Source organism: Zalophus californianus, chromosome 4 (genome assembly GCF_009762305.2).
Source record: "Zalophus californianus isolate mZalCal1 chromosome 4, mZalCal1.pri.v2, whole genome shotgun sequence".
In the NCBI taxonomy this organism is placed as follows: domain Eukaryota; kingdom Metazoa; phylum Chordata; class Mammalia; order Carnivora; family Otariidae; genus Zalophus; species Zalophus californianus.
The window spans coordinates 191,001,833-191,027,282 of NC_045598.1; the positions used below are offsets into that span (position 1 = coordinate 191,001,833).

Consider the following 25,450-nt stretch of genomic DNA (forward strand, 5'->3'; position numbering starts at 1 on the left):
CAATGGCCGCGCGCGGGGACATATGTCCTCAATTAGGGCCCGGAGCTGCCATTGTCCCCTCCCTCGCCTGCGCCGGGTGGTTCGGGAGTCCACGCTCAGAGCGCGCCTCCGCGCGGCCCGCTGTCACTGAAGACCAAGGTCGCAGGGGTGGCTCGGGGGAGTGTCCGGGCGCGGCCGAGCCCGGAGCGCGTGCAAGGTGGGGGCGCGCGCGCACCCGTCGCCACACGCAGTGACCTTGTGCAGGGCGGCACGGCGGGACCGCGGACTCCGGCCGGGAGCGCGCGGCGGGCGGGCCGCTCCGGGAACGTGCGTGCGGGGGCGTGCCGGGAGTGCTGAGCTTAGAGCCCCGCCGCCGCCTGCCCCGCGCCCCGCTTCCTCCCGCACCTCGGCCCCGGAGGCGAGCGAGTGTGGGTGTGAGCAAGCTGGCCCCGCGCTGGGGACGCGGCGGAGACCACAGGCCCGCTTTGTGGCATTGGCCACGGCCGCGGCTGCATATTCATCTTGCGTGGCAGGCGTTCCCGAGGGGCGGGGGCGGGGCGTCACCGCCCCCTTATCGCCAAGCCGCAGCCGGCGAGGCCCGAAGTGGGGGCGGGGACGGGGACCCCCCCCACTCGGGCAAGCCTGTCGTCCCTGCTCCCTCCCAGGAGGGCCCGGCCGAGGCGCAGACGGAGGCGCGGGGCCAATTAGCATTTTGATTGCGGGACTGGGGGCCCATCTGGACCGAGGCCTAATTACCGGGCAAACCCTCCGGGCGCGGGCTGGACGTGCCCGGCGCAGTCCCTTCCCCAGCGCCACCCCCCCACCTCCTCCCGGACAACCCGCCCCTGTCGCCTCTCTGACTTCATCCCTGTCCCCTCCTCTACTCCCAGTCACTCTGTCCTTGTGCTCGTGTTTCCCTGGCCCCTTCCCTCATTCGCCCACTCGGCTACCCGTCCTCCTGTTCACGGTCCGCCCCCTTCACCTCTTCGGTCATTTTTCTCTTCCTCCATCCAACCTCCTGTCCCTCCACCCCCTGGTTCGCTGTCCGTGTCCCTGCCTCTCTCTGTCAAGTGCCCCGCCCCCTTGGCTCCCAACCCTCTTGATGGACAAGGCGCCGGGGCACAGACACATGTGTCCCACGGCCGGGTGCTCCCGAGGGGACTATTCGGGCGGCCCTTGATCGGGCTCGCTCAGGTGGAGTCCGCAGCCCCTCGGGGCGCCTGGCGGGGAGGGGCAGGTGGGCCCAAGCCTTGGCCATCAGTCCGCAGTGGCCGGGGTGGAGAGAACACACATGCGGCCCAGTCTCAATTACTTGGGCCTCCTCACCCCGCCTCCTTCCCAGCACCCCTCTTGCCCCCGCCGGCATCCCAAGGTCGCTGCGCCCCAGTCCTGGGGTCCAGCTAGGAGAGACTGGGGAAGGAGAGATGGTGATTCTCATGCTTTTGGAAAGTTTCAGCTGTCTTCCACTGGAGGCCACCCTGAATCTCTCCCACTGAGGGTGGAGGCCTGGTGGGGAGGCTTTGTTGCAGGAGAGGACAAGGTGAGACAAGGGTGCTTTGGCTCCCAGAGGACTCAGCCAGTTGAGGGTTACTCCAACCCTCAGGGCCTTAGCACCCAGGGAGTTGGTCTGTCCACCCTGCCCCCATAGAGCCTCTGGTCCTCAGAAACTGTTCCCTCTGTCCGGGTTCATGTTGCGGCTGGGCCCAACCTCTTACCCAGCTGGGATGAGGGGATGCAGTGTTGGTTCTATGTCCCTCTATCTCCCTCTGCTTCTGGGCGTGCCACCTCCAGCCCTGAGCAGGTCCCATGTTGCTGAAAGGTCAGGCTTTAAAGGGGAGACTCACTGAATTATGTCCCCAGCAACCTGCCCCCAGCAGAGCCAGGATCCCTGTGTGTGCTCACTCCTGGGCCCTGTGGTCACCTTCTCACCCCCTCCACTCTAATAGGACTCCAATCCAGGCTAACCTAGCCTAGAAGGTCCACTCCTCCTTCTGGATCCCCCTCCCTGGCTTACCGGGATCCCACCCTAGCTAGGAGCCTCTTTTGGTCTGGCTCCTTGGTACCCCAGCACCCCCGTCCTCAGCCTTCTCTTCGGTAGAATGTGGGATGGGGTGTTTTCCTGAAAGCCAGTTGGGATCCTGTGTGCATAGTGGGCTACCCACGATCTGCTCATTCTGTTTCCCAGCTGTGAGGTGAGACTCACAGCTCATAATAGCCACTCCTCACCTGCTTCTAGAGCCCATGGCCAGCCCAGGACACAGATACTAACCAGAAAGATGAGTAGACCAGGTGATAGCTTGGATCATGAGAGGAGGAGGGGGCAGAGACCAGGCCTGGGAGACAGTTGTGGGCTTTAGCCTCTATTCCAGAGGAGATGGGAACGTATATTTTTGAGGAGCAGCAGGGAGGCCAGTGGGGATAAGAAGAGTGGTTGGGTTCATCCAGGTTTGGGCTTTTGCCAGGTGAGCTTCTGAAGGGGGCATCTGGGACCAGAGGGTGTGACAATGATTGTGGAATCTAAACGGAGTGAGGAAGGGGTAAGGACATGACAGTGTGGGGCTCCGGAGTGCTGGGGTCAGCATCTGCAGGACCGGGCTGCGGGGGAGGTGATGGTCGAGCATGGGGTGTTGAGGAAATGCCAGAGTGGGGGTGAAGGGGGACAGTTACAGATGGTGACAGGGTCAAGGGCATAACTGGGGCAGAGGATGAGGTCATTGGCAGGAAGAAGAGGTCAAGACTGAGGAGCAGGGAGTTGAAGGGTGGTCCCGGGAAATCGAGACCACCAGGAGTTCAGACCTGGCGCAGCGATGGGGCAATGCCCACAGCAAGGGCTGGTGGTGGTGGTGGGCACAGCCGATGGCTGGTATCAGCTGGGACAGCTGCAGAGAGGAGTGGGGAAGGGGCTGCAGGCCACAGTGAGGAACGGGGCGGGTGGGTACCCCCTTCCAGGCTAGGGGGCTGAGGTAGGGAGAGAAAAAGCAGCCCCCAGAGAAGGCTGGCAGGAAGAGAGCAGGGCAGAGGGGAGCTGGGGTTCCCAAGGGAAAGTGAAGGCCCAGCAACAGGGCTGAGGTTGTTGGTGGGAGGGGTTGCTGGTGACTGGCTGGACACCAAAACAGGCGACGTGTACTGGGTGAGGGTCATGAGGACAGCGGCATGAGGCAGAACAGGTCCCTGCCGGGGCAGGAGCTTTGGAGCTACAGGGGAGAAGGGAGACCCCAAGGCAACTAAAAATGTCTACTTGAAAAAGACAAGGAAAAACAAAGAGCAAATATCAAAGTAGTAGAAAATATTTGTATAACAATGGATTAATATTCTGATTATAGGACAGCTGCTGTAAATGAACTCTACAAAACAAAGATGCTGAGACTCCCAAGGGGTTAACAGACAATTTACCACATAAGAAATAAGAGACCTTACTGGGAAAGACATGCAAGTTAAACAAGATGCAAATTTCAGGGTGGGTTTGTTTTCATTTTTGTTTTTTACATGTTTTATTATAAAAATATCAGATGTGCGCAAAAGTGCAGAAAGTCAGACAAGGATGGGTCCACATGTGCCCATCACCACCATCATCCAAGACCGGCTGGCTCACAGCCAACCTGGTTTCCTTTCTTCCCCCATCCCTCCCCCAACCCCAGATGTCATATCACAAAATGTCACTTTTAATAAGTAAACAAAAACGTGAGAGCACACAGGGGCCTGGGAGTTGCCTGAGGGAGCCCCCACCTCTCACCCTGAGTTGACCCAGCCAGAGCTGGGGGCACTGTCCCCTTCTTGCTTCAGGAAGGATATCCCCTCAGCCTCCTGACTTTTAGGGCCATCAGAGAGGCCAGCAGCCCTGAGTGACCCAGGTCCTACTTTGTTCCAAGGGATACAACCACCTGACCCTGCTCAGACCCTCTGGCCTCATTTCAAGCTTGAGATAAAATTTCCATACAGTAAAAAGTCTTAAGTGTGGAGTTCCATCAGTTTTAACAAACACAGTTGCTCTCGTAACAAGACATAGGTTGCACACCAGGGTGGCTCAGTCGGTTAAGCGTCTGCCTTCGGCTCAGTTCATGATCCCAGGGTGCTGGGATCGAGCCCCGCGTGGCGCTCCTTCCTCAGCATGGAGCCTGCTTCTCCCTCTGCCGCTCCCCCTGCTTGTGCCCTCTCTCTCTCTCTGTCTCTGAAACAAAGAAAATCTTAAAAAAAGAAAAAGACACAGGACACTTCCATTCCCCTCCAGGACAGTTCCTTGGGGAAGCTTTAAAGGAAACACGGGGCAGGGGGCAGGAGAGTGGGCCCTGGGGGAGGGGGTGGTAGTGGTGGGAAAGAGAGGGTGACCAGAGGATGTCAGGACCACCAAGGGGCAGCCGTCATCCTGCCTGCATTCCCTGGAAGTTGGTGTGGGGTGGTTTGGCAACTGTGTAATTCCTAATGCAGTTGGACCTTCCCGCCCTCATCTCCCTGGCCTTCTCCTGGGGTTGCACACTCTCAATATTTGCTCTAGAACACAGAGGAAGAAAAGACTGGACAAAAAGAGGAAGAGCAGAGCATTAGTGAGTTGTGGCATAACTTCACATGGCCTAATATGCATGTGATAGTGGTCCTGAGAGGGAGGAGGGATTGGGGAAAAAATGTAGAAGTGATGGCCAAGAATTTTTCAGATTTGATGAAAATTATAAACGTACAAATCCAAGAAGGTCAAGAAGCCCCAAACACATGCTACAGGAAGGAAACCACAGCCCAGCACATCATAGTCAAATGATAAAGGGAAATATTGAAAGCAGCCAGCAGGGGGTGAGGGAAGAATCAACACATGCTGTGTACAAAGGAGCAACAATAGGATGACAGCAGATTCTCACAGAAATCAGGCAAGCTAGAAGATGGTGGAGCAACGTCTCTAAAGTGCTGGAAGAAAAACATTGTCAACCTAGAATTCGATACCCAGTGAAAATATCTTTCAAACACACAGGTTAACTAGATTTTCAGACATACAAAAGCTGTAAGAATTTGGGGCATCGGGGAGCCTGGGTGGCTCAGTCGTTGAGCATCTGCCTTCAGCTCAGGTCATGGTCCCAGGATCCTGGGATCGAGTCCCACTTTGGGCTCCCTGCTCAGCGGGAAGCCTGCTTCTCCCTCTCCCGCTCCCCCTGCTTGTGTTCCTGCTCTCGCTGTGTCTCTCTTGTCAAATAAGTAAATAAAATCTTTATTTAAAAAAAAAAAGCTGTAAGAATTCATCACCAGCTGACCCACAATGCAAGGAATCCTAAAGAAAGTCCTCCAGACAGAAGAAAGTGACACCAGGTGAAAATCTAGATCTCTACAAAAAAATGAAAAGTATGGAAATTGTAATTAAGAGGTAAATGTAAAAACTTTTTTTTAAGATTTTTTTTTTTGTTTGACAGAGAGAGAGAAAGAGAGACAGTGAGAGAAGGAACACAAGCAGGGGGAGCGGGAGAGGGAGAAGCAGGCTTCCCGCCGAGCAGGGGGCCCAACGTGGGGCTTGATCCCAGGACCCTGGGATGACGACCTGAGCCGAAGACAGACGCTGAACAACTGAGCCACCCAGGTGCCCCTGTTTCTTGTTATTTAAAAGATAATCAGCTGATTAAATAGAATTAACAACGTATGTGGGATTAGGGGCACCTGGGTGGCTCAGTCGTTCAGCATCTGCCTTTGGCTCCGGTCATGATCGCAGGGTCCTGGGATCAGCCCCACAGCGGCCCCTCCTCCGCGGGAAGCCTGCTTCTCCCTCTCCCTCTGCTGCTCCCCCTGCTTGTGTGCTCGCTCTCACTTGCTCTCTCTTTCTGTCAAATAAATAAATGAAATCTTTAAAAAAAAAAAGAGTAAAGAAATTAAAATAGCACAAGTTATAGCTAATAAGCCAACAAAGAAAATAAATCATACAAAATTCTCAACAAATCCAAAAGAAGGCAGAAAAAGTAAAAGGAAAACTGAACAGTTGGGACACATAGAAAGCACAAGGCAAGACGGTCGGTCCAAACCCAAGCACGGCACTAATCATGTTCAGTGTAAGTGATCCAAGCACCCCAACTACGAGGTAGAGGGTGTCAGGTGGTATAAAAGAGCAGGGCCCAATTATAGACTGTCTACAACAAGCCCACCATAAATATAAAATAGGTTAAAAGAAGAGGATGGGAGAAGATATACCACATAAACACTAAAGAAGGCTGGGGTGGCTATGTTTACATTAAGACAAAGTAGATCTCTGAATAAAGAATGTTGCCAGGAACTGGGAGGGTCATTTCAAAGACAGTTAAACTTACGGCAAAAGCTGTGCCAGGACCAGGTCCTGGTTGAGAATGAATGAGACCCTGATGTATGGGCTGAGGACAGCTGGGTGGGGGTCCCTGAACATCTTCAGTTTCCAGAACCCCTAATCTGGACCACCAGAAGACCTGCCCTCTGATGCGAATTTGCTCTCTTTGAAGAGATCCAAGGACTCTTCCCTCTTTTGACCTCATACACACCCTTAGAGTCTGTCCCCACTCCCACCACAAGGGCCTCGAATGGAAATCGTAGCCTAACCTAACCGAGCACGTGCTGTGGGTCTGGGAAGAGGAGCAGGCGCCAAATCCCAAAAGAACTCTATAGTGGGTTAGAGTGTTCTTCAAAAGCAATGTCCGGGAGGGGGTGTACTACTAAAGTGAGACACACCTGTCCCTGCAAAAAAAAAATCTATCAAAGCCCTAACCCCCAGTGTTTCAGAATGTGATGCTATTTGGGAATAAGCTCACTGCAGATGTAATTAGTTAAGAGGAGGCCATCACTGGAGTAGGCTGGACCTTTAATTCAATAGGTGATTTTACGAGAAGAAACACGCAAGAGAAGAGCACCCTATGAAGACATAGAGATGCGTGAGAAGACAGAGGCAGGTCAGCCAAGGGGCGCAAAAGACCGCGGGCGCCACCAGAAGCTGGAAGAGGGGCCTGGAGCAGACTCTTCCTCAGAGACTCCAGAAGGAATGAACCCTGCCAACACCTTGATTTCAGACTTGTGGTCTCCAGCACTGCGAGAAAATAAAGTGCTGTCATTCTAACCCACCCAGCAGCCCTAGGAAATCGGGGACAGTTGGCTTCTTTTCACAATGAATGATATCACAAGTGATGAATGAGCTAAAAAGAGAACTGTTTAGTTTTCAAGAAGAATTTGCAGAAAATATTTCCAGTCTAGGACTTACTGGGTTGAAAAGTAAAACATTTTTATCATTCCCAGTCTCTCTGGCTTGCAAAAGCTACTCAGAGTAAGAAATAGACTCTGAGGGGCGCCTGGGTGGCTCAGTCGTTAGGCATCTGCCTTCGGCTCAGGTCATGGCCCCAGGGTCCTGGGATCGAGCCCCACATCGGGCTCCCTGCTCCGCGGGAAGCCTGCTTCCCCCTCTCCCACTCCCCCTGCTTGTGTTCCCTCTCTCGCTGTGTCTCTCTCTGTCAAATAAATAAATAAAATCTTTGAAAAAAAAAAAAAAGGAATAGACTCTGAGCAAAGATCAAATCCAGAGCACCACCCCTGAAATGTCTTCTCAGTGGGAAGATTAAGTCAAAAGTGGGGCCATGAGAGGGCACCTGGGTGGCTCAGTTGGTTTGGGCGTCCAACTCTTGATTTCGGCTCTGGTTATGGTCTTGGGGTGGTGAGATAGAGCCCTGCCTTGGGTTCCACGCTCAGTGGGGAGTCTGCTTGTCCCTCTCCCTCTGCTCCTTCCCTCGCCCCTCTTCTCAAAGAAAGAAAGAAAGTCTTTTTAAAAAAGTGGGGCCATAAGACTTCTCATTTAGACCCCTAAGAGATGTAAAGCAGTATCTTTTTTTAAAAGATTTTATTTGTTTATTTGAGAGAGAAAGAACACAAGCCAGGTGGGGGCAGAGGGAGAAGCAGGTTCCCTGCTAATCAGGGAGCTGGATATAGTGACTTGCAATGCAAGTAGAATGAGGTCTGCCTTGAGGAGATCTCTTGGTGTAAATCTTGTTCAATGTAGTGGGTTATAATTTGGTACATAGAAAACCTACATAGTTTTTTAAAATTTAAATTCAATTAATTAACGTATAGCGTATTGTTAGTTTTGGAGTTAGAGTTCAGTGATTCATCAGTCTTGTATAAACACCCAGTGCTCATTACATCACATGCCCTCCTTCATGCTCATCACCCAGTTACCCCATCCCCCCACCCTAAAACCTACATAGTTTTTAAAGTAATCATACTATCTTGGATTACAAGAGACAGAGATTGTTCAAAATGAAAAAGGACCTTTAGGCTTCTAAATTTCTGTCTGCAGAAAGCAGGTCAACAACATGAAGACTTTCCTACGGAAAAGAAAGGATGGCTCAGGAGAGCCAAGAAGCTAGAGAGCAGAGTCCAGAACCTCTGAGAACAACCACATGGGAGACTAGCACCAGAGAGCACAAATGGACCCTGATCAAGGAAGTTTCCCTGCAGGACAGCAGGCTGACTAGCAACATACGTGCTCAAGTGAATTTCCGAATTTCTATTGACCATAATTGCTACACACTTTCTACCCCTTCCTTTTTTGAAATAAATATTTTACTTGGGGCTCCTGGGTGGCTGAGTCCTTAAGCATCTGCCTTCGGATCAAGTCATGGTCCCAGGGTCCTGGGATCGAGCCCCACATCGGGCTCCCTGCTCGGCGGGAAGCCTGCTTCTCCCTCTCCCAACTCCCCCTGCTTGTGTTCCCTCTCTCGCTGTGTCTCTCTCTGTCAAATAAATAAATAAAACCTTTCTTAAAAAACATTTTACTTTAGAATAAATTTAGATTAACAGAAAAGTTGCAGATATAATACAGAGACTTCCTGGATGCTCTTCCCTCATCCTCACCTTAGATTTCTATGGTACATCTCTCACAACCAAGAAGCCAGCACTGGTATGTTACTATTAACTCAACTCCAGGCTTTATTTGGAGTTCACTTTTTTTAACTGACATTTTCTTTGTTTCAGCAACCAATTCAAGGGACCACATTGCGTTTAGTCTCCTTAGTCTCCTGTGGTCTGACAATTTCTGTCTTTCCTTCTTTTTCATGACCTTGACAGTTTTGGGGCGTACTAGTCACTTTTGTAGAATGTCCTTCAACTGAGGTTTTTCTGATGTTCTCTTGTGATTAGCTTGGAGTTCTGGGTTTGGGGAGGAGACCTCAGAGGTAATGTGGTCTTCTCTCTCTTAAGATTTTATTTATTCCTTTGAGAGAGAGAGAGAGCACAAGCAAGGGGAGAGGCAGAGGGAGAGCGACAAGCAGGCTTCCTGCTGAGCTGGAGCCCGATGCGGGGCTCGATCCCAGGACCTGGGGTCATGACCTGAGCGGAAGACAGACGCCTGACAACCTGAGCCCCCCAGGCGCCCCTGATGTGGTCTCATTGCGTCACAGCAGAGAGACATGATGTCAGTAGGACTTATCACTGGTGATGCTGACCGTGATTACTTGCTTAGGGTGGTGTCTGCCAGGTTCTTCTACTCTAAAGTTACTATTTGTCCTTTTTCATACTCTGCTGTTTGGATGCAAGTCCCTAGATCCAGCCCACACTTGAGACTTCCCCATATTTTAATAGTAGTGGCTACTGCAGATATTCTGTCCCTGTCTCATTAATGTATATTGTGTCTGTAGGGAAAAAGAACTTGTTTATTTATTTTTTTAAAAGATTTTATTTATTTATTTGACCGAGAGAGACACAGCGAGAGAGGGAACACAAGCAGGGGGAGTGGGAGAGGGAGACGCAGGCTTCCTGTGGAGCAGGGAGCGCGATGCAGGGCTCGATCCCAGGACCCTGGGATCACGACCTGAGCCGAAGGCAGACGCTTAACCACTGAGCCACCCAGGTACCCCAAGAACTTGTTTTTTTTTTCTTTTAGTTTCATGGGTCTCTGCACTGAGGACCCACACAGCTGGGTTGCACCCAAGGAAGGATACCTGAGCAACCTCATTTGCACCTGGATCTGACTTAGATGCAAGATCCTGGACTTGAGGTCTGAGCTGGGTGCTGTGATGGGATATTGGCAGCCTTGGGAGAGGCCAGAGGGTGGACTGTGGTGGACTGCCTACATTCATGACCCCCCTATAAAACTCCTGGTTTTCATGTACTTGGTAGACCTTTTCCACACTGACTATGGGCTTGGACATGTGACTTGCTTGGCCACTGGGACATTAGCATGAATGATGCATACAGAGCCTTAATGGGAATGCGGCCCACTAGGGCTAGTCTTCTTGGAAACCAGTAGCAAAATACTCTCCTGAAAGATGAGACACCACTTGAAAAGAGGCCCCGGAGGATGGGCGTTAACTTGGACATCTGGACCCAGCTGAGCTCCCAGCTATACAGCCACATGAGCAACACCAGCTACATGTGTGGACAGGAACCACCCAGCTGAGCCCAGCCAGCCCACAAAACAATGAGTAAGTATTTGCTGTTTTATGCCCTTAAGTTTAGGGTGGTTGGTTATATACCAGTAGAGAACTGAAGCTCCTTGTTCTTTGCCCCTCAGCTCTTGTCCTCACACTCTGCCTTCCCAGCTCAAGTCCCATAGTCCAAAATTATAATCATTTCCCCGAACCCACACTCTTATAATATTGTCCTTACTAATTCCCAGCCCTTGCTAGACCAAACTGTCTTCCTACTCCATACCTGCATCCGAGCAGCAAAACTTTGCTAGAGAAAAACATAAAACCACACTCACTCGTTCTTTAAATTTACAACACACGGGGCATCTGGGTGGCTCAGTCGGTTAAGTGTCTGTCTGCCTTTGGCTTGGGTCATGATCTCAGGGTCCTGGATTGAGCCCTGAGTTGGGCTTTAAATTTTTTTTAATTTTAAAAAATTTACAACACACATCTAAAAGTGGGCTCTCTATGCAGCCAGAAAATGTTACTACACTTTCTTTATCCAGTTTGTCTTCCATTCTCTGGGAAGACTATTTCACACCTTGCCTTTTCTTTTTCTTTGAAGCTTCCGAAACCACACACCCCACCACCCCTTGAAGCTAACAATCTTTTTTTTTTTTTTAATTAGAATTAGGGGCTTGGCTACAAGCATTAGAAAACTCCAGATAACAATAGTGTAAACCATAGAAGTTTTTCTCTTTTGCAAAGAGTTGAAAGCCATCCAGGGTTGGCAGGGCAGCTGCAGTCTTCAAGCTCTACAATTCTACCTTGTTGTTGTGCCCTCCTCAGGGACTCATTCATTCTGCCTCATGGTCCAAGATGGGTGCTTGAGCTCCAGTCATTGTGGGTGCGTTCTAGGCCAGAGGGGAAAAAAGGAACTGGCAAAGATAGGCAAACCCCTCCCTTTCAGGACATGTTTGGAAATTATACATACCGATTCTTATATCACATTGGCCAGGAATTCGTCTCAAGACCACATATATCTATCTGTAATGGAGGCTGGGCAATGCAGTCTTTATTCTGTGGGACCATATACCTAGTTTAAACGTGGGGGGGCGGTTCTTTTTAAGGAACAAGTGGAGGATGGGCAAAGAGATCCTGCTTGCAGTCACAATGTGTTTCCAATGCTCTCCTCTTCTGCCCAGCCAAAAATTTGTTCCTGCAACACACCCTTTACACTTCCCATCCCCTTCCACAGGTGCTCTTCTCCAGAGCTCCCCATGGCCCCCAGCTCCTTATCAGCTCAAATGCTGCATCCTTAGAAAGGTCTACCCTGATCCCCTAGCTACGGGGATCCCCTCCCCTTCCCCGCCACTTTGGCAGTATACAAGTTAGCTCTTCAGTGTTTGTCCCTCTTAAGGTTGTCAGCTCCAGGAGGGCAGGAACTTTGCCTTCCTAGATGAAACTGAGTCCCCAACCTGAAGCACGGACAGATCTGAGCATCCAGAGCCCGAGGGACTGGCATGTCTTTCTAACCCATTCAAAGCTGACGGCAGCCCGGGTCTAGCTCAGGCAAAAGCCACTTACCCAACTACCCTAGCCCCATGGCCTACACCTCCCACTCCTCACCTTCCACCATAACATTGTTCCTCAACCTGTCCCAAGCCCATCACCACCCTGTTCACCCTCTCCAGCCCATCCCCTGGTAAAAGCAGGGCACTCTCAGTCTTGGGATAACTTGCACCTTATCTTCTGAGGGCAAGAAGACCCTACACTTTTGCCATGAGTAATAATTGCTCCCTGGGACTGCCTAAAGCAGTTCCAGCAGCTCCTGGATCCTGCCTGAGAAAGGCAGGGGTGTCTGTGCACCCACTGAGTTTGGCCAGCCTTGGGATTGGGTATTGATCACAGAGTGACTCTGAGCCATGGCAGGACCAGACTCATAGCATGTGACCTGGGCAGTCATGCAGGACCCCAAGCTCAGAAGAGCCCATACTAGGTTTTGTAGTTGCTGTTTGTTTTTTTTTTTTTAATTAAGTAAACTCTACCCCCAATGTGGGGCTCGAACTCACAATCCTGAGATCAAGAGTCACATGCTCCACTGACTGAGCCAGCCAGGCACCCCATACTGGGTTTAATGCTTTAGTGTCTCCTGGAAATTCTTTTTTAAAAAGATTTTATTTATTTATTTGAGAGAGAGAGCACGCACATGTGTGCAAGTGCAGGGGCGGGAGGGGCAGAGGGAGGGGGGGAAGCAGGCTCCCCATTGAGCAGGGAGACTGATGCTGGGCGAGATCCCATCCTGGGATCAGGGACTTGAGGGAAAGGCAGAGCTTAACCCACTGAGCCACCCAGGCGCCCCCTTCTGGAAATTATTAATAACTTTTTAGCAGGAGACTGCATTTTTTGTTTTACTTGAGGCCCTGCAAATTATGCAGCTGGTTCTGGCTCCAGACACTCATTGACACAGTGCCCAAAGACCTGGGTCACCAGCATGGCCCTGAGGGAAAATGCTGACCAGGAGAGCCACATGGTCAGTCCAGCTGCCACTCCTCCTGAGTCCCCAATGGCCTGCTGCCCTCTCTGCTCCCACAGTGGCTCCCAGTACCCAGATCGTGGAGACGCCCCCTGGACAAGGGAATATGGGACTGGTGTTCCAGCAGGCCTTTAACCCTGGCCTAAGGCTCTGCAGCTTATTCCCTAGGAGCATGGCAGCTGCCACTCTGGGGACGGTCTAGCCCAAGATGTGCCCCCAGGCACAAGGCTGGACCTGTGGCTGTGCCCCATCCCACAGCTGACTGGACCAGGAACTGACTCAGACTGACCAGACTCTGACTGCTAGATGCCGCTCATTGGTCCGCACTTCCGAGGCCGGACAGGACCAGGTAAATGCTGCTGACCGGGAGAGGCGGCGAGTCCCACACCTGCCAGTGATGAGTCCAAACGCCTGGAGGGCTGCCGCTCCTGACTCACCCTGCTCCTATCCCCACCCCCAATCTCCCAACCCAACTCCAAGATCTGCTCCCTGAGGCCCTGGGAGGTGTGCACTGGGGGGAGACCCTGGAGCCGGTGCCCTCCCCCGCCTCCGCCCCGCAGAGGAAACACTCGCCTGGTGGCAAGAGACGGCTTTAATTGAGAGGGAGACTACCAGTGGGGGGAAGGTGAGAGACTGGCGGGGAAGGGAGAATGCAGTCCCGGGGCGGGGGCGGCCGGGGGTGGGTGCTGCCTGGAGCGTCACACGTCCAGGTCCGACTGGGAGATCCGCTCGTCATAAGTGCCCGTCTTGCGCTGCACGATGCCCGGGCTGAAGGTGGCCCCCAGCGGCCAGTGGCGGACTACGTGCCGGTACGACGTGGCCAGGTAGTCAAAGTAGTTAATGTTGAGCTTCCGGGCAATGTGACGGCCCAGGTATTCCGTCTGCTGTGGGAACAGGTGGCGGTCAGGAGACCGCCAGTCCTGGCGCTCTCTCCACCAGCTGCCAGCGCTAAGGCTTGGGCTGCGGCCCGCGCGGTGTTCACGCTCTGCCTGAGAAATGGTCCCATGCTAAGCCCCTAAGCAGTGGCAGGCCTCCTGCAGAACCGAGCAGGGGAGTGGTGTGTGTCTGGGGCCGCAGGGCCGGACTGCAGCAGGACCCACCTCATAGCGTTCCGACAGCTGCACCAGCACCAGCGGCTCTAGCTTGTGGCCGCATAGAACCAACTGGAAGAAGCACCTTCCATAGGCTGGAGAGGGGAAAGCAGCTCAGCCTGGGGACTCTGGGGCCCGTGGAGGCTCTGGGGAGCGAGAGCTCGGGGGCGGGGGGGGGGGGGGCGCTGGCTCTGGGACCAGGGCTGGGGGGGCAGGCATACGGCTGGCTTGCCCGCCACCCCCCTCCCACCCCCCATGTTCCCAAGCTGCTTCCTGGCACACCCTCCCCTGCTTCACCGTCAGAGCTGAGCGCCAGGCGCACGTAGACCAGGTGCATAGGGCCCTGACACACGGTGCGGCCCTGGATGGAGAAGTGGTATGTGCCACGCATGTGGTTCAGCACCAGGCGGCGCCGCGGCAAAGACGAAATCATGAGCCACAGGCCAACGCCCACGCCGCACGCGGGGAAGCCCCACGTCTCCTGCTTCAGCACCTGCGGGAGCCACGGGGACCTGAGCCGCCAAGGGCGTGGGGGTGGAGCACCGAGAGGGGGGTCCAGCCCCAAGAGGCCGGCCGTGGGGGGCGGGCCGCGGAGCTCAGACCTGGCTCACAAGGCCGAAGCTGACGAGGAAGAGGCAGACGACGAAGAGCAGCGCCCCCTTCCACAGTGTGTCCAGGTAGTACTCGAGCACGAAGACTGCGGGCAGCGTGGCGGCGGCGCGTGAGCACAGCTGGTCCCTGCTCGCCGCCCGGGGTGGCAGGGGCCCGCGCTCGGTCGGCCGCACGCACACGCACGCAGCGCGGGGGCACCTTCGGCGGCCCTGGCCCTGGCCCCGCCCCCACTCAAATCAGACCCCAGGTCCAGGCCCCTGCCCCACCCAAGCAGGATTTTACCCGGACGGGGGGTGTCAGACAGTCGGCCCCCGCCCCGCCCCCGCCGCGTTCTGGTTCCGGGTCCACGCGCACCATTGGGCTGCTGTTGTGTGAACGGGTAGAAGCTGTTGTTCTTAAGGCGCTTGGCCAGGTGGCGCTCGGTGCAGAAGAGTCCTAGGGCCCAGAGCTGGAAGCGCTTGCCGCCGGAGGTCGTGGGCAGGCCGCTAATGCGGCCCTTGGGGGCCTGGGTTAGGCACAGACGGGGTCAGCTGGGCTGCTGGAAGGTTGCCACCGCCCAGGGCTCACCGTCGCACTGATACCTGGGGGAAGAAAGCCTCCAGGGCTGCGGTCCAGGAAGGAGCCGCCTTCAGACAAAGGGCGGAGGAGAGACACCAGGTGGTGGTCCAGGCTGGGCGAGGCCTGGGTTCTAGAAGTTCCAGGCAGCGGGTTCTAGAAGGGGCTGTTGTGTTGACTACTCCTTCTGCGGGGACTCCCCAGGCCTGGCCCTGAAGTGAGCACGCACTTCCCTGTGAGTCCCCACACCACCAGAGGCCCCCTGCATAGCCTGGTTCACAGTCCTCACGGGAAGGGAGGTGGCAAGACATCCCAGGCCGAAGCTGGAGAGGAATCTGCAGGCAGGCTCCCCACACTGAACCCCATGGCTGAGCAGGCCTCCCCCGCCCCATCACTACTTTTGCCCAGGCAAAACTTCAAACACAACCACAGACAGCTCACTTCAGTGTCCCTGAGGGCAGGATACACACACTCAGTCCAGGATTCACGCCTAGCAGTGAGTGAGCAAGGCATGAGCACAGGCAGCCTCAGGAACCCTGGGAGCCCCCCGCCAGCTCTCTGCCAGGTCTAGCGGGGTTCCCTCAGGTCCAACACCTGTGCTCATCCCCCGCCTAAAGGACCACGCAGAGCTCCTAAAATGTTTTATTGTAACAAAATGCTCAAACATCCAAAACGCGAAAAGGGTGGAGGGTGCCGCTGGCTCTCTGAGGGTCAGGGGTCTGGGACTGCCTAGCTGGAGGAGGGCAGGCTGGTGAGCAGCTGCTCCAGGCACCACTGGACTTCCTCCTGGCCTCGGTAGGCCCGCTTCAGGCCCCGAGGAAGGCAGCGGCAGGACTCCAGGTTGAGGTAGAGCAGGCCTGGGCAGCTGCTGATCACAGAGCTGTAAGGGCAGGGCAGGCCATGGGGACTCGAGCCACTGGCTCCCAGAAGACCCCGGCCCTGGCAGGGCTAGGCCAGGGTAAGGAGCCCTCTCTGCCCAGGTGCCGCGACTGGCTCTGCCACCCACAGCCACCGAGGCCCAAGCCCAGTACCCGTGGTGTCCCTAAGGGCCATCCTAAGCAGGGGCTTGGCCAATATGTGCTCCCCTTTGGGACACCCAAAGCTTGCAAGCCAGGCTTGTCGGGGAGGCAAGCCATACCGACTCCAAGGGACTGGGGAAGGGGATGCTGACCTGACCGTGCTTGGTGTGACCCGGGTGCCCCTGAGGTTGACAGAGCACAAGGCTGGGGGTGAGCCCCCAGGAGTGGCTGAGAAGGTAGCTAAGGCCTGCTCCAAGTCCTTCTCGCTGAAGCCCTGGCCACTCAAGTCCAGCTCCCGCAGAGTGTGGCGCCACTTCTGGGTCAACAGGTGGCTGCCCTCTTTGGCTAGAGTCAGCCGGTCGGACATGCCATAAAGACCCAGGTGAAGCTGCTCTAGCTCTGGAGGCGAAGAATGGTCATGAGCTGTGGGGCGGGCAGGGGGTACCCACATCCCTCCCACCCAGCCACCATCCAGAGAAAGCTGACCCTGACACGGCAGATCATGTAGGCCAGCAGGTGTGATGCGGGCGCAGCCACGGAGATCCAGCAGGCGCAGATGAGGGGAGCCGTGGAGCAGGCGGCCCAGGGCCTCATTGCTGACAAAGCTGCAGGTGCAGCCAGCGAGGCAGAGCTCCTCAAGGCTGGGGAAGCCTGGGCCAGGAGTCACCACTCGCCCGGGAGGCTTGGGCAGCCACATCAGGTTCAGCAGCCGCAGCACCTGGAGCAAGGCCCAGGCTGCAGATGGGGAGGGAGGGTGGCAGGTGGGAGAGGCGGGGTGTCAGGTACCTGCAGCTGGGGGCAGCCCTTCTGCAGGGCCTCAACAGGCAGCTGGAGAGGAGTGCTGTTGCGATTGATGCCGGTGCTCACCTCCAGGACCTGGAGCTGGGGGCAACAGCTGCCCTGCAGAGGTGGAAGAGAACACAGGCTCAGTGGCCTGGCAGGCCCTGGCTCAGCATCTGGCTCTGCTTCTGCCTGTCACCAACCTACCAGCAGTGCCCCCAAGATGGCTGTTGTCTGGGAGCTGTAGGTCAGCCACAGTTTGCGCATTCGGGGCCCTGCCTCCTCCAAGAAGTTCACCACGGCTGTGGACTCCACCTGGGAACCCAGCACATGTGTACTGGTCACTTCGGCCCAGGCTTCTTCAGGACCCCTGGGGACACAGGGCTCACCATGGAGTGCTGTATATCCAGGCTGTGGAGCTGGGGGCAGGCTTTGGCTAGCATGACCAGGGTGTCAGGGGTCACACCATGGCAATCAGAAAGCTTGAGGAAGGTGAGTCGAGGACAAGACTCGCTGACCAGCTGTGGAAGACAGAGCACCAGCAGAGATTGGGTCTCTGTGGTCGGCAAAGGAAAGAAACCAGTGGCTGACACCGAACCCTCTCCTCTGCCTCAGCTAGGGCCTCATTTCTGCCCCTGGCAGCCAACATGGGAGCTCCACTTCTGACACCTCCCTGCTGAAAGAAACAACAGGAAAGGAGAACCAGGCAGGCATCCCCATGGGGCAACACTGGGCTCCAGGTGCCTGACCCACTCCCTGGAAGTACTGGGCAACCCCAAAGTGTTGCCACTGGTGTGCAGGGCAGCCTAGAGCTCTCACCTTCAACACGGGGTGTACCTGGGACTTCCAGTGGATGAGGGTCAGCCTCTGGAGCTGGGAGAACCTGGGCCGAGGGCAGAGGGAGGGCTGCATCGTGTCCCCTCGCTGCCCCTCTGTCGGCGTCTCCCCCACCCATCACTTTGGTACAGGGAGACAGAAATGGGCCTGTGGCTTCCAGAAGCCACAGAAGTGAAGTGAGGGCATAGAGAAAAGAGGGAATGTCTCACCGATTGGGCATAAGCCACTCCAGAGAGTCGAGAACCTTCTTCTCGGCCTTGGCTCCGCTCTTGGCGAGGCGGCCAGCCAGCGGGGGCGACAGGGTCACAGTGTGCCAGAGCGCGGGCTGGGAGGCGGCCTCGTGCCAGCGGCGGCACACGCGTGCAGCCCTGGGAGAAAAATCTCTGCTGAGGGGCCGGGCCTTCCGTGGCCGCTGCTGCGGGGTTTTCTAAGAGGAGAGACCTGTCCCCTTCGTTTTCACAACGCTGCGGCCACCTTAGCTCAAACGCAGGCCCTGGGGGCTCTAACTGGACCCCCTGAGAGACTGCGCTCTCTCGGCTACGCTCTCTGCCCCCGCCTCAGCTGCCCGCTCGGTGGGCAAAAGGGCAGCCTGAGCCATGCTGCTGCGCTCGATGGGCCTGGGGTACCTGCCGAGGAAAGGCATGGGCCCATCGGCCGCCACCAGCAGCCCGAAAATCTGCAGCAGGATTTCCAGGGGGATGCGGTCGCCCCAGCCCGGGTCGGCCCCTGCTGCGGCTCCGGAGCGGGCGCAGCTCTAGGCCTGGCCTTGGCGGCCTTGGCGGCCGAGGCGCGGGACGCGGGGGGCAGCAGCCGCTGAGTGCGGCGGGCCGCACGCCTCTGCACGCGAGTGCGGGCAGGCCCCGGGCCCGGCAGCACCAGCAGCATGCTGTCCGACTGCAGCAGGTGGTACCCGGAGCCGCTCGGCGCCAGCTGGTCCCACCACCAGTCCTCGGCCGAGCGAGCCCGCGCCCCGGCCGGCAGCGCGCCCCGGACCCTGCGCCGGGCCCGCCGCGCCGCCCCGGGAGCCATGGCTCCCAACCAAGCTCCACGGCCGCCGCGGTGTATCGGGAAAGGCGAAGCCTCCGAGCGGAGGCGGGACCTGAGCCCCAGGCCGACCCCCTCCGCGCAGGCTCCGCGCTCGGCTTCCGGGACGGGACTTCCGGCGATGGGCCATGTCGGGGCCTGGCGGTCCTGCGGCTCTCTCCAGTGCCCGGGACCTGGCCCTCTCGCTCGGGCGGAGCCGCGTTTCCCAGCCCCACCGGCTCTGCGCTGAAGCCGCGCTGCTGCGCGGGAGGCGGCGCCCTGGTAGTGTGGCGAGACGACCGGCTGTCGGGCGGGGAGCGCGCAGGTGCAGGATCAGGAGGCGCAGGTCCCCCAGCGCACCCGGCAGCTCCTCGCCGGCCACCCGACGCAGCGAGGGGCGGCGCCGGACCCATCCCTGCCCCCGGAGCCCGACTTCACTCCTGCTGTCCGGGGTCTCGCTGAAGCCTCGGACCCCCACTGGGAAGCAGAAGCAGCAGAGGTGTGCGAGGTGCCGTAGGGGTGCCCGTGTCCCGGAGTCCGTGTCCGTTTTGGGGTGAGGGTGGTGGCGGTCTCAGCAACTCAGACCCGAAGATGGAGTCCCTCTTTCCTCATTTTCCTCTGGGGTCGGGGCTCTTTGGGCCCGGCTTCGCGCTTCTCTGCCTGCAGACCTAGCCGTGCTGTTTGGTATGTTTGGCTCCTGTCATCCCCATGCCCTACCCCCGGGCACCCTCCGGGTTCCCTGGTCTAGGCGGCCGGGCCCCCTTCTGATTCCAGTTCTGTGTCTTTGACTTGTGATCCTGCATCCCTGTCTGTTTCTTTCAAGGTAGGAGAGGTCTTCAGTTCCCAGTAGAGCTGAAGCGTTTTCTTTGGATCTAGGTGGGGAAAGAGGAGCAGTCTGTGACCCTGACTTGTTCTGAAGGGCCCAGCCTTGGGCTGAATGGCAGCACCCCCACTGGGCCGTCTGGTGTTGACCCACCTGCTGGTGGCCCTCTTCGGCATGGGCTCCTGGGCTGCCATCAACGGGATCTGGGTGGAGCTGCCTTTGGTGGTAAAAGACCTTCCCGAGGGTGAGTGGGAGTGCGCAGGGAAGTGGGGTTCAGGTGTGCCAGGTAAGGCGGGTTGCAGCTGCTCATCGTCCCTTCACACCCATCCCTGACATGGCCTTCTCCCTTCCCTGCAGGCTGGAGTCTCCCGTCCTACCTCTCTGTGCTTGTGGCAGTGGGGAACCTGGGTCTGTTGGTGGTGACCCTGTGGAGGCGGCTGGCTCCGGGCAAGAGCGAGCGGGGCCCCATCCAGGTGGTGCAGGCACTGAGTGTGGTGGGCACAGCCCTGCTGGCCCCACTGTGGCACCATGTGGCCCCAGTCGCAGGGCAGCTCCACTCCGTGGCCTTCCTAACGCTGGCCTTGGTGCTGGCCCTGGCCTGCTGTGCTTCCAACGTCACTTTCCTGCCCTTCTTGAGCCACCTACCACCTCCCTTCTTGCGCTCCTTCTTCCTGGGTCAGGGCCTCAGTGCCCTGCTGCCCTGTGTGCTGGCCCTCGTGCAGGGCGTAGGCCACCTTGAATGTTTGCCATCTCCCACCAATGGCACCCTTTGGCTCCCCCACAACTTCCCAGAGCGTTTTCCTGCCAGCACCTTTTTCTGGGTGCTGACCGCCCTTCTGGTCACTTCGGCTGCCGCCTTCCAGGGTCTCCTGCTGTTACTGCCATCACCACCATCTGCATCCACAGCGGGTCCAGGGTGTGGCCTGCGGGCGAGAGCCCCGGGAGTGGAAGAGGCGGAAGAAGAGGCCTCACCATTGCAGGAGTCACCGAGCCAAGCCGCAGGCGCCACTCCCAGCCCAGACCCTGAGGCCCATCGGCTGCTCTCTGTCCACGGTGCCTGCCTGCTGGGCTTGCTGGCCATCACCAACGCACTGACCAATGGTGTGTTGCCTGCTGTGCAGAGCTTCTCCTGCTTGCCCTATGGCCGCCTGGCCTACCACCTGGCAGTGGTGTTGGGCAGCGCTGCCAACCCCCTCGCCTGCTTTCTGGCCATGGGCGTGCTGTGCAGGTACACGAGGGTCCCCAAGCTACTCGGGGCAGAGTTTAGGGATGGGGGCTGGGTCCTGGTGCAGCCAGCCCTGAGTTCCTGCTCACCCCTGTAGGTCTCTGGCAGGGCTAGGTGGTCTCTCTGTGCTGGGCATGCTCTTTGCGGCCTACCTGATGGCACTGGCAATCCTGAGCCCTTGCCCGCCGCTGGTGGGCACCTCTGCAGGGGTGGTCCTTGTGGTAAGTACACTGGGGACACTGAAGCAAAGAGGGTTGCAGTGGGGAAGGGGTTTGCCCCCATAGCAGGGAACACCTCATGCTAAGCCTGCTGCTGTGTCCGCCCTCCCAGGTGCTGTCGTGGGTGCTGTGTTTGGGTGTGTTCTCCTACGTGAAGGTGGCCGCCAGTTCCCTGCTGCATGGTGGCGGCCGGCCAGCATTGCTGGCAGCTGGTGTGGCCATCCAGGTGGGCTCCCTGCTCGGTGCTGTCGCCATGTTCCCCCCCACTAGCATCTATCACGTGTTCCGCAGCGGGAAGGACTGTGTGGACCAGTGCGGCCCCTAAGCCTGGGCAGATGGGGAATGTGATGTCCGGCTGAGATGCCACAGCACCCGAGTGCCCACAACCCAAGGAGGCCCTCCTCGCATGTGGGCATGCTCATGGACACCTGTGCACTCCACAGCAGATGCTCGTGAGGGTGGGGACCACAGAACAGTCCCAGAACCAGGGCCCAGCTAGGGCTGTGAACTTGGCCCCAGATCTGGAACCTGTGTGGGATTTGCACAATAAATCACTGTTATTCCATGGGTCCGAGTACTTAACTTCTGTAGCTCCTTTCTCTGCGCAGATAGATCTCTCCTGAGCAGCCCATACCTGCCCCAGCCCTGGGATAGCAGTGTGGGCCTTTGCTCGGCTAGCATCTGCAGGGAGCAGAGTCTTAGCACTGACTGCAGCCTGAGCTGCGGTGGGTGGTTCTCCTGCAGAAAGGGCCGGAGGGAACTGAAAGGAGTACCTCAGCCCGGCAAGGGGGGCAGCATGGACTCCGGAGAGGGTATTGGACGGAAGCTGCAGTGGGCAGAGGCTCAGGCTTCTGCCACCTCCTCTTGGCCTCTGGGGCAGGCCAGAAACAGAGGCCCACGGGGGACCCAGGCTCTGCAGGGGAGGCAGGACACCCGAGCTGTGATCCAGTATGCCTGGCCTGGCACTGAAATCCTATTCTCACAGACAAGGGGCCCCATTTCTGCAGTGGGGAGCCTGCTGCTGCAAGGGTCTCACCCAAGTGATTGTGGGGGCTGGGAAAAGTGGCTCCTGCCCTGCCTGCCCCAACCCCTTCCCAGAATTGTTCTGGTTCCGGATGCCCTTTTTAAACTTCAGAAGCTGCCTGTCCTTGAGTTGGCCTGCACATGGGCCTTTGAAGGTCTCCTCTTTCCCCTGCCCTGGCAGGAGCAGCTGAGCAGGAAGGTGGGAGAGACCCCCAGGCCCTGACCACTGGAGCCTCCGGTCTGGGGCTGCATCAAGTATTGGGAGGGCCCAGGCTCCCAGGTGGGTCAGACATAGCCCCGCCCTGAACACAGGAGGCCACCTGCCAGGTCCCAGGCTCCCAGGATGCTGATGGCCTGGAGAAGGAGCAGGGGCAGTGGAGGGTTCACGTGGCTGTTTGCCTTTGGGATTCCGAGCTGGTAGGTGGGGGTGAGCTGCAGAAGCCATCTTGGCGGTGGTGAGTGGAGAGATTCAGAGGGAGGAAGACGAGGGCATGGGGTTGGAGTGGGTGCTGTAGCCACGGGCCTTGGCACACCCTCTTCCCCACATACACCCTCTGCCCTCATCCTCCAACCGCCCCCTCCCTTGCCCACCCTGGGTCTGGAGCTCATGGAGCTGCCTCCCAGTTCTTGCTCTCTCTTCCGTCGGGCGACGCTCAAAGGCATTTACAAGAGCCTCATCTCTGCCCACATACGCATTTGTGCCAGGCCCAAGGGCCACAGAGGAGTAAGACCCTGTGGGACATGCACAGTCTCCTGGAGAGAGGGGGGCAGGTGGCCCTGAACCTGGGGGTCAGGGCTGGAAGTGGACAATTTGAGGAAGCCACTGCCCTTAGGAGCCTCCAGGGCCTTCCTGTCAGTGCGTTGTAGGAAGTAACAAGGGGAGGGAGATGCGGAAGGGCCGAGTTCTTGAGAGCCGTCCCGACACACCCTTCCGACTCATGACTGCCCAGCACTGAGTGTGGTCGCCAGGGCACCCACGCTTCCAGCTGGGCAGCAGGTGGCCCACGACTCCGGCTCACAGCCCTGCCCAGAGGGTCTCTCGAACCCAGGCCTGGGGGGAATTTGAAGGAGACCCCAGAGGGGAGGCAGTGGGCAAGGCAGGACCTTTGGCATCTGGCTGTCCACGGGGAGGACCCCCCTGGGTAAGAGCAAGACCTGGGCTGCAGACCGACTGTTGCCCTGTCCCACCGCCAGGAGCAGGCCCCTCGGTTCCTCGGAACAAGAGAAGGGCCGGCTAGGGTGCGGCCTGCCACGCGCAGCTTCCTTTCCCCGGGGTGTGGCCACTTCCCCTGAGACTGAGCCTGTGCACGTCTGGACAAGCCTCACCTGGCTTTGGTGGAGTGACTAGAGGCCCTGTGGCTCTCGCCTACTGGAGTCCCCAAGGACGTGGGGATTCCAATGCGGTTGAAGATACGACAGCACCTGGATGGTAAAGTGGTTGTGTCCTCCCTTAGCATCTGCTCGGGGGCCCCTCCCTCTCCCGCTGTGTCTCTCTCTGTCAAATGAATAAATAAAATCTTTAAAAAAAAAAGACATGGGACAATGGTCCTCTAAGGGGCTTCCTCTCCTCCGTGGAATTCAAAGGGACCTCCTGGCTTTTGTGGCACCAGAAAATGGAAGTGTGGGAGCATCTGGGACCCGGCCAGTGAATGAGTGCAGGTCATCAGCCATATTCCGGAATCAGCCACTCTGTCCATGTCCACCCGTCTCGGGGAGGCTAACTGCCTGAGGCCACAAGGCCACTTGGACTTCCCCACTCCAAGCACTGGCCTCCTGTCCACTGCCCCTTCGGGGGAGCTCAGAGGCTACTAAGGTTCTGATGGGGTGCCAATCACAGGACCCAGCCCCCCACCCTGTTGTTGGGTGGCTGACCCAGATGATCCGGCCATGGGGTCCATCCTCCTGCCCACGGTGATTGAACTAAGGGACCGTTGCTCCTATGGAGCAAATCAGGGTCTACCGTGACATCTGTCTTAGGGTGTCAGTCATCCCAAGAGCTATAAAAAGCTACCCAAACTATTCCCAGAGCACACCCGAGAATGAAGGCTCCCCAGAGGCAAGCAGGGTGAGAGGTGGAGAGAGGCAGAACCCAGAATACATCCTGGGATCGCCTGGATCCAGTGGCATCTGAAGCTAGATCTTTGGACTTTCAAGTTATGAGGGTCCACAGTTTCTTGCTTGTTTAAGCAAAGGTGAGTTGATTGCTCTCCGTCACAGCCGAGCGCACAGTGAAGCATGCCTCCCTGAAACATTCAGGACAGCTCAGACCTTAGGACACCCAGTGCTGATCCATCTTTTCTTGCTTGGGGGAGAGTCAGTCATTCTCTTGGCAACTCTCCCTGTCACCCTCCCAATGCCTTTTCCTCTCCTAGGGGCCTCCACCTCCAGCTCCTTAGCATAGTGCTTCTCTGACCCACTCCTGACCTGCAAGGGGGAGTTCCCTGGGCATCAGACCCTCTCAGAAGAATGCCCAGGTGGGGCGCCTGGGTGGCTCAGTCGTTAAGCGTCTGCCTTCGGCTCAGGTCATGATCCCAGGGTCCTGGGTTCGAGCCCCGCATCGGGCTCCCTGCTCGGCGGGAAGCCTGCGTCTCCCTCTCCCACTCCCCCTGCTTGTGTTCCCTCTTTCGCTGTGTCTCTCTCTGTCAAATAAATAAATAAAATATTAAAAAAAAAAAACCCAAAAATCAACACGCCCAGAGCCGGGCCAGGCAGGGGGCAGGCAGGAACTTCCTAGGCGAGGTCCTGAGGTCCCATGGGCTGCTCTTGGGGGAAGTTCTTCTGTGTGTGCATAACAGTATGAGCATTTTAATTTGGTGAAAGACAAGCTGCAAACAACTTTGAAATTTCCATCCTTTTGCAAAGGCGGTGGGAAAACTGAGCTAATTAAAAAGCAGATTGGAAAAGATTTCCTACCCGGCCCCTCCCGACACCCCTGAGCCTCCCCAGATGTTTCCTTTGTTGTTGTTTTTTGAGTAGGCCCCACGCCCAGCGCAGGGCCTTTAATTCAAGACCTGAGATCAAGACCTGAGCCAAGATCAAGAGCCCCACAGGCGCCCCAGAATGTTCCCTTTGTAGAATCATTCTGTGGATGGCACCCTTCTGAGAGTGCTGAGCGGGGCGGTGTGGCTGCAGAGGGCCGAGCACCAACTCTGTATGCAGGTCTCCGGAAAGGCGGGCTACCAGCATGGGGAAGGCAGAGAAGGGAAGGTGTTCATACCTGGACCAAAGAACGCAGACAGGAAAAGGAACCACGTGCGCAGCAAAGCCAGGGGTCTGGAAACCTCCACTGAAGAGCAGAGATAGTGAGAAAGGCCCCTGTGGTGAGGCCACTGTGGATCCTCCAGGCGGCCAGGGAGCTGGGGTGAGCTGGTGGCGAGGCGAGTGCGGGGCTGGGAGCCTGGAGCCAG

General features: G+C 57.1%; 3 protein-coding genes across 7 annotated transcripts; 1 reads left to right on the forward strand and 2 right to left on the reverse strand.

The window, feature by feature from the left end:
* Positions 1–13,421: 13,421 nt before the first annotated feature.
* Positions 13,422–15,603, reverse strand: TMEM249 (transmembrane protein 249). Of its 3 annotated transcripts, none has more exons than XM_027600947.2 (6): positions 15,122–15,603; positions 14,895–15,045; positions 14,531–14,625; positions 14,226–14,421; positions 13,938–14,023; positions 13,422–13,718 (listed from the first exon to the last, which is right to left on the reverse strand). In XM_027600947.2, the coding sequence occupies exons 1-6, from the start codon at positions 15,485–15,487 to the stop codon at positions 13,536–13,538; spliced, it is 1,077 nt and encodes a 358-aa protein (XP_027456748.2). In that variant the 5' UTR covers positions 15,488–15,603; the 3' UTR covers positions 13,422–13,535. The 3 variants fall into 3 exon arrangements, with proteins under 3 accessions (XP_027456748.2, XP_027456743.2, XP_027456759.2); XM_027600942.2 differs by having other exon boundaries at positions 13,422–13,721; XM_027600958.2 differs by having other exon boundaries at positions 13,422–13,826.
* SLC52A2 (solute carrier family 52 member 2) lies at positions 14,384–21,587 on the forward strand. Of its 3 annotated transcripts, none has more exons than XM_027600875.2 (5): positions 14,384–14,605; positions 19,631–19,821; positions 19,935–20,805; positions 20,900–21,023; positions 21,133–21,587. In XM_027600875.2, exons 2-5 carry the CDS (start codon positions 19,692–19,694, stop codon positions 21,343–21,345), a joined length of 1,338 nt encoding a protein of 445 aa, XP_027456676.1. In that variant the 5' UTR covers positions 14,384–14,605; positions 19,631–19,691; the 3' UTR covers positions 21,346–21,587. The 3 variants fall into 3 exon arrangements, with proteins under 3 accessions (XP_027456676.1, XP_027456665.1, XP_027456671.1); XM_027600864.2 differs by lacking the exon at positions 14,384–14,605 and adding an exon at positions 19,113–19,253; XM_027600870.2 differs by lacking the exon at positions 14,384–14,605 and adding an exon at positions 19,123–19,262.
* FBXL6 (F-box and leucine rich repeat protein 6) lies at positions 15,726–18,829 on the reverse strand. Its single transcript, XM_027600772.2, is given in 10 exon segments — positions 15,726–15,975; positions 16,267–16,513; positions 16,601–16,832; positions 16,901–17,014; positions 17,102–17,209; positions 17,284–17,415; positions 17,714–17,777; positions 17,941–18,099; positions 18,358–18,451; positions 18,454–18,829. Coding segments are annotated over 10 exon segments (1,608 nt in total). The 5' UTR covers positions 18,761–18,829; the 3' UTR covers positions 15,726–15,824.
* Positions 21,588–25,450: the final 3,863 nt, after the last annotated feature.

What these genes read in the sequence shown, in the direction of transcription:
- TMEM249 (XM_027600958.2), bottom strand. Translation starts at nt 15,487, where the DNA reads ATGGGGCGGGGGAGGCCTGCTCAGCCATGGGGTTCAGTGTGGGGAGCC. An exon ending in GCTTCGGCCTTGTGAGCCAG is followed by an intron (nt 14,422 to 14,530) that starts GTCTGAGCTCCG and finishes TGGCTCCCGCAG; the next exon opens with GTGCTGAAGCAGGAGACGTG. An exon ending in CCTGGCGCTCAGCTCTGACG is followed by an intron (nt 14,024 to 14,225) that starts GTGAAGCAGGGG and finishes TCCCCTCTCCAG; the next exon opens with CCTATGGAAGGTGCTTCTTC.
- SLC52A2 (XM_027600875.2), top strand. Translation starts at nt 19,692, where the DNA reads ATGGCAGCACCCCCACTGGGCCGTCTGGTGTTGACCCACCTGCTGGTG. An exon ending in GGTAAAAGACCTTCCCGAGG is followed by an intron (nt 19,822 to 19,934) that starts GTGAGTGGGAGT and finishes CCTTCCCTGCAG; the next exon opens with GCTGGAGTCTCCCGTCCTAC. An exon ending in GCCATGGGCGTGCTGTGCAG is followed by an intron (nt 20,806 to 20,899) that starts GTACACGAGGGT and finishes TCACCCCTGTAG; the next exon opens with GTCTCTGGCAGGGCTAGGTG.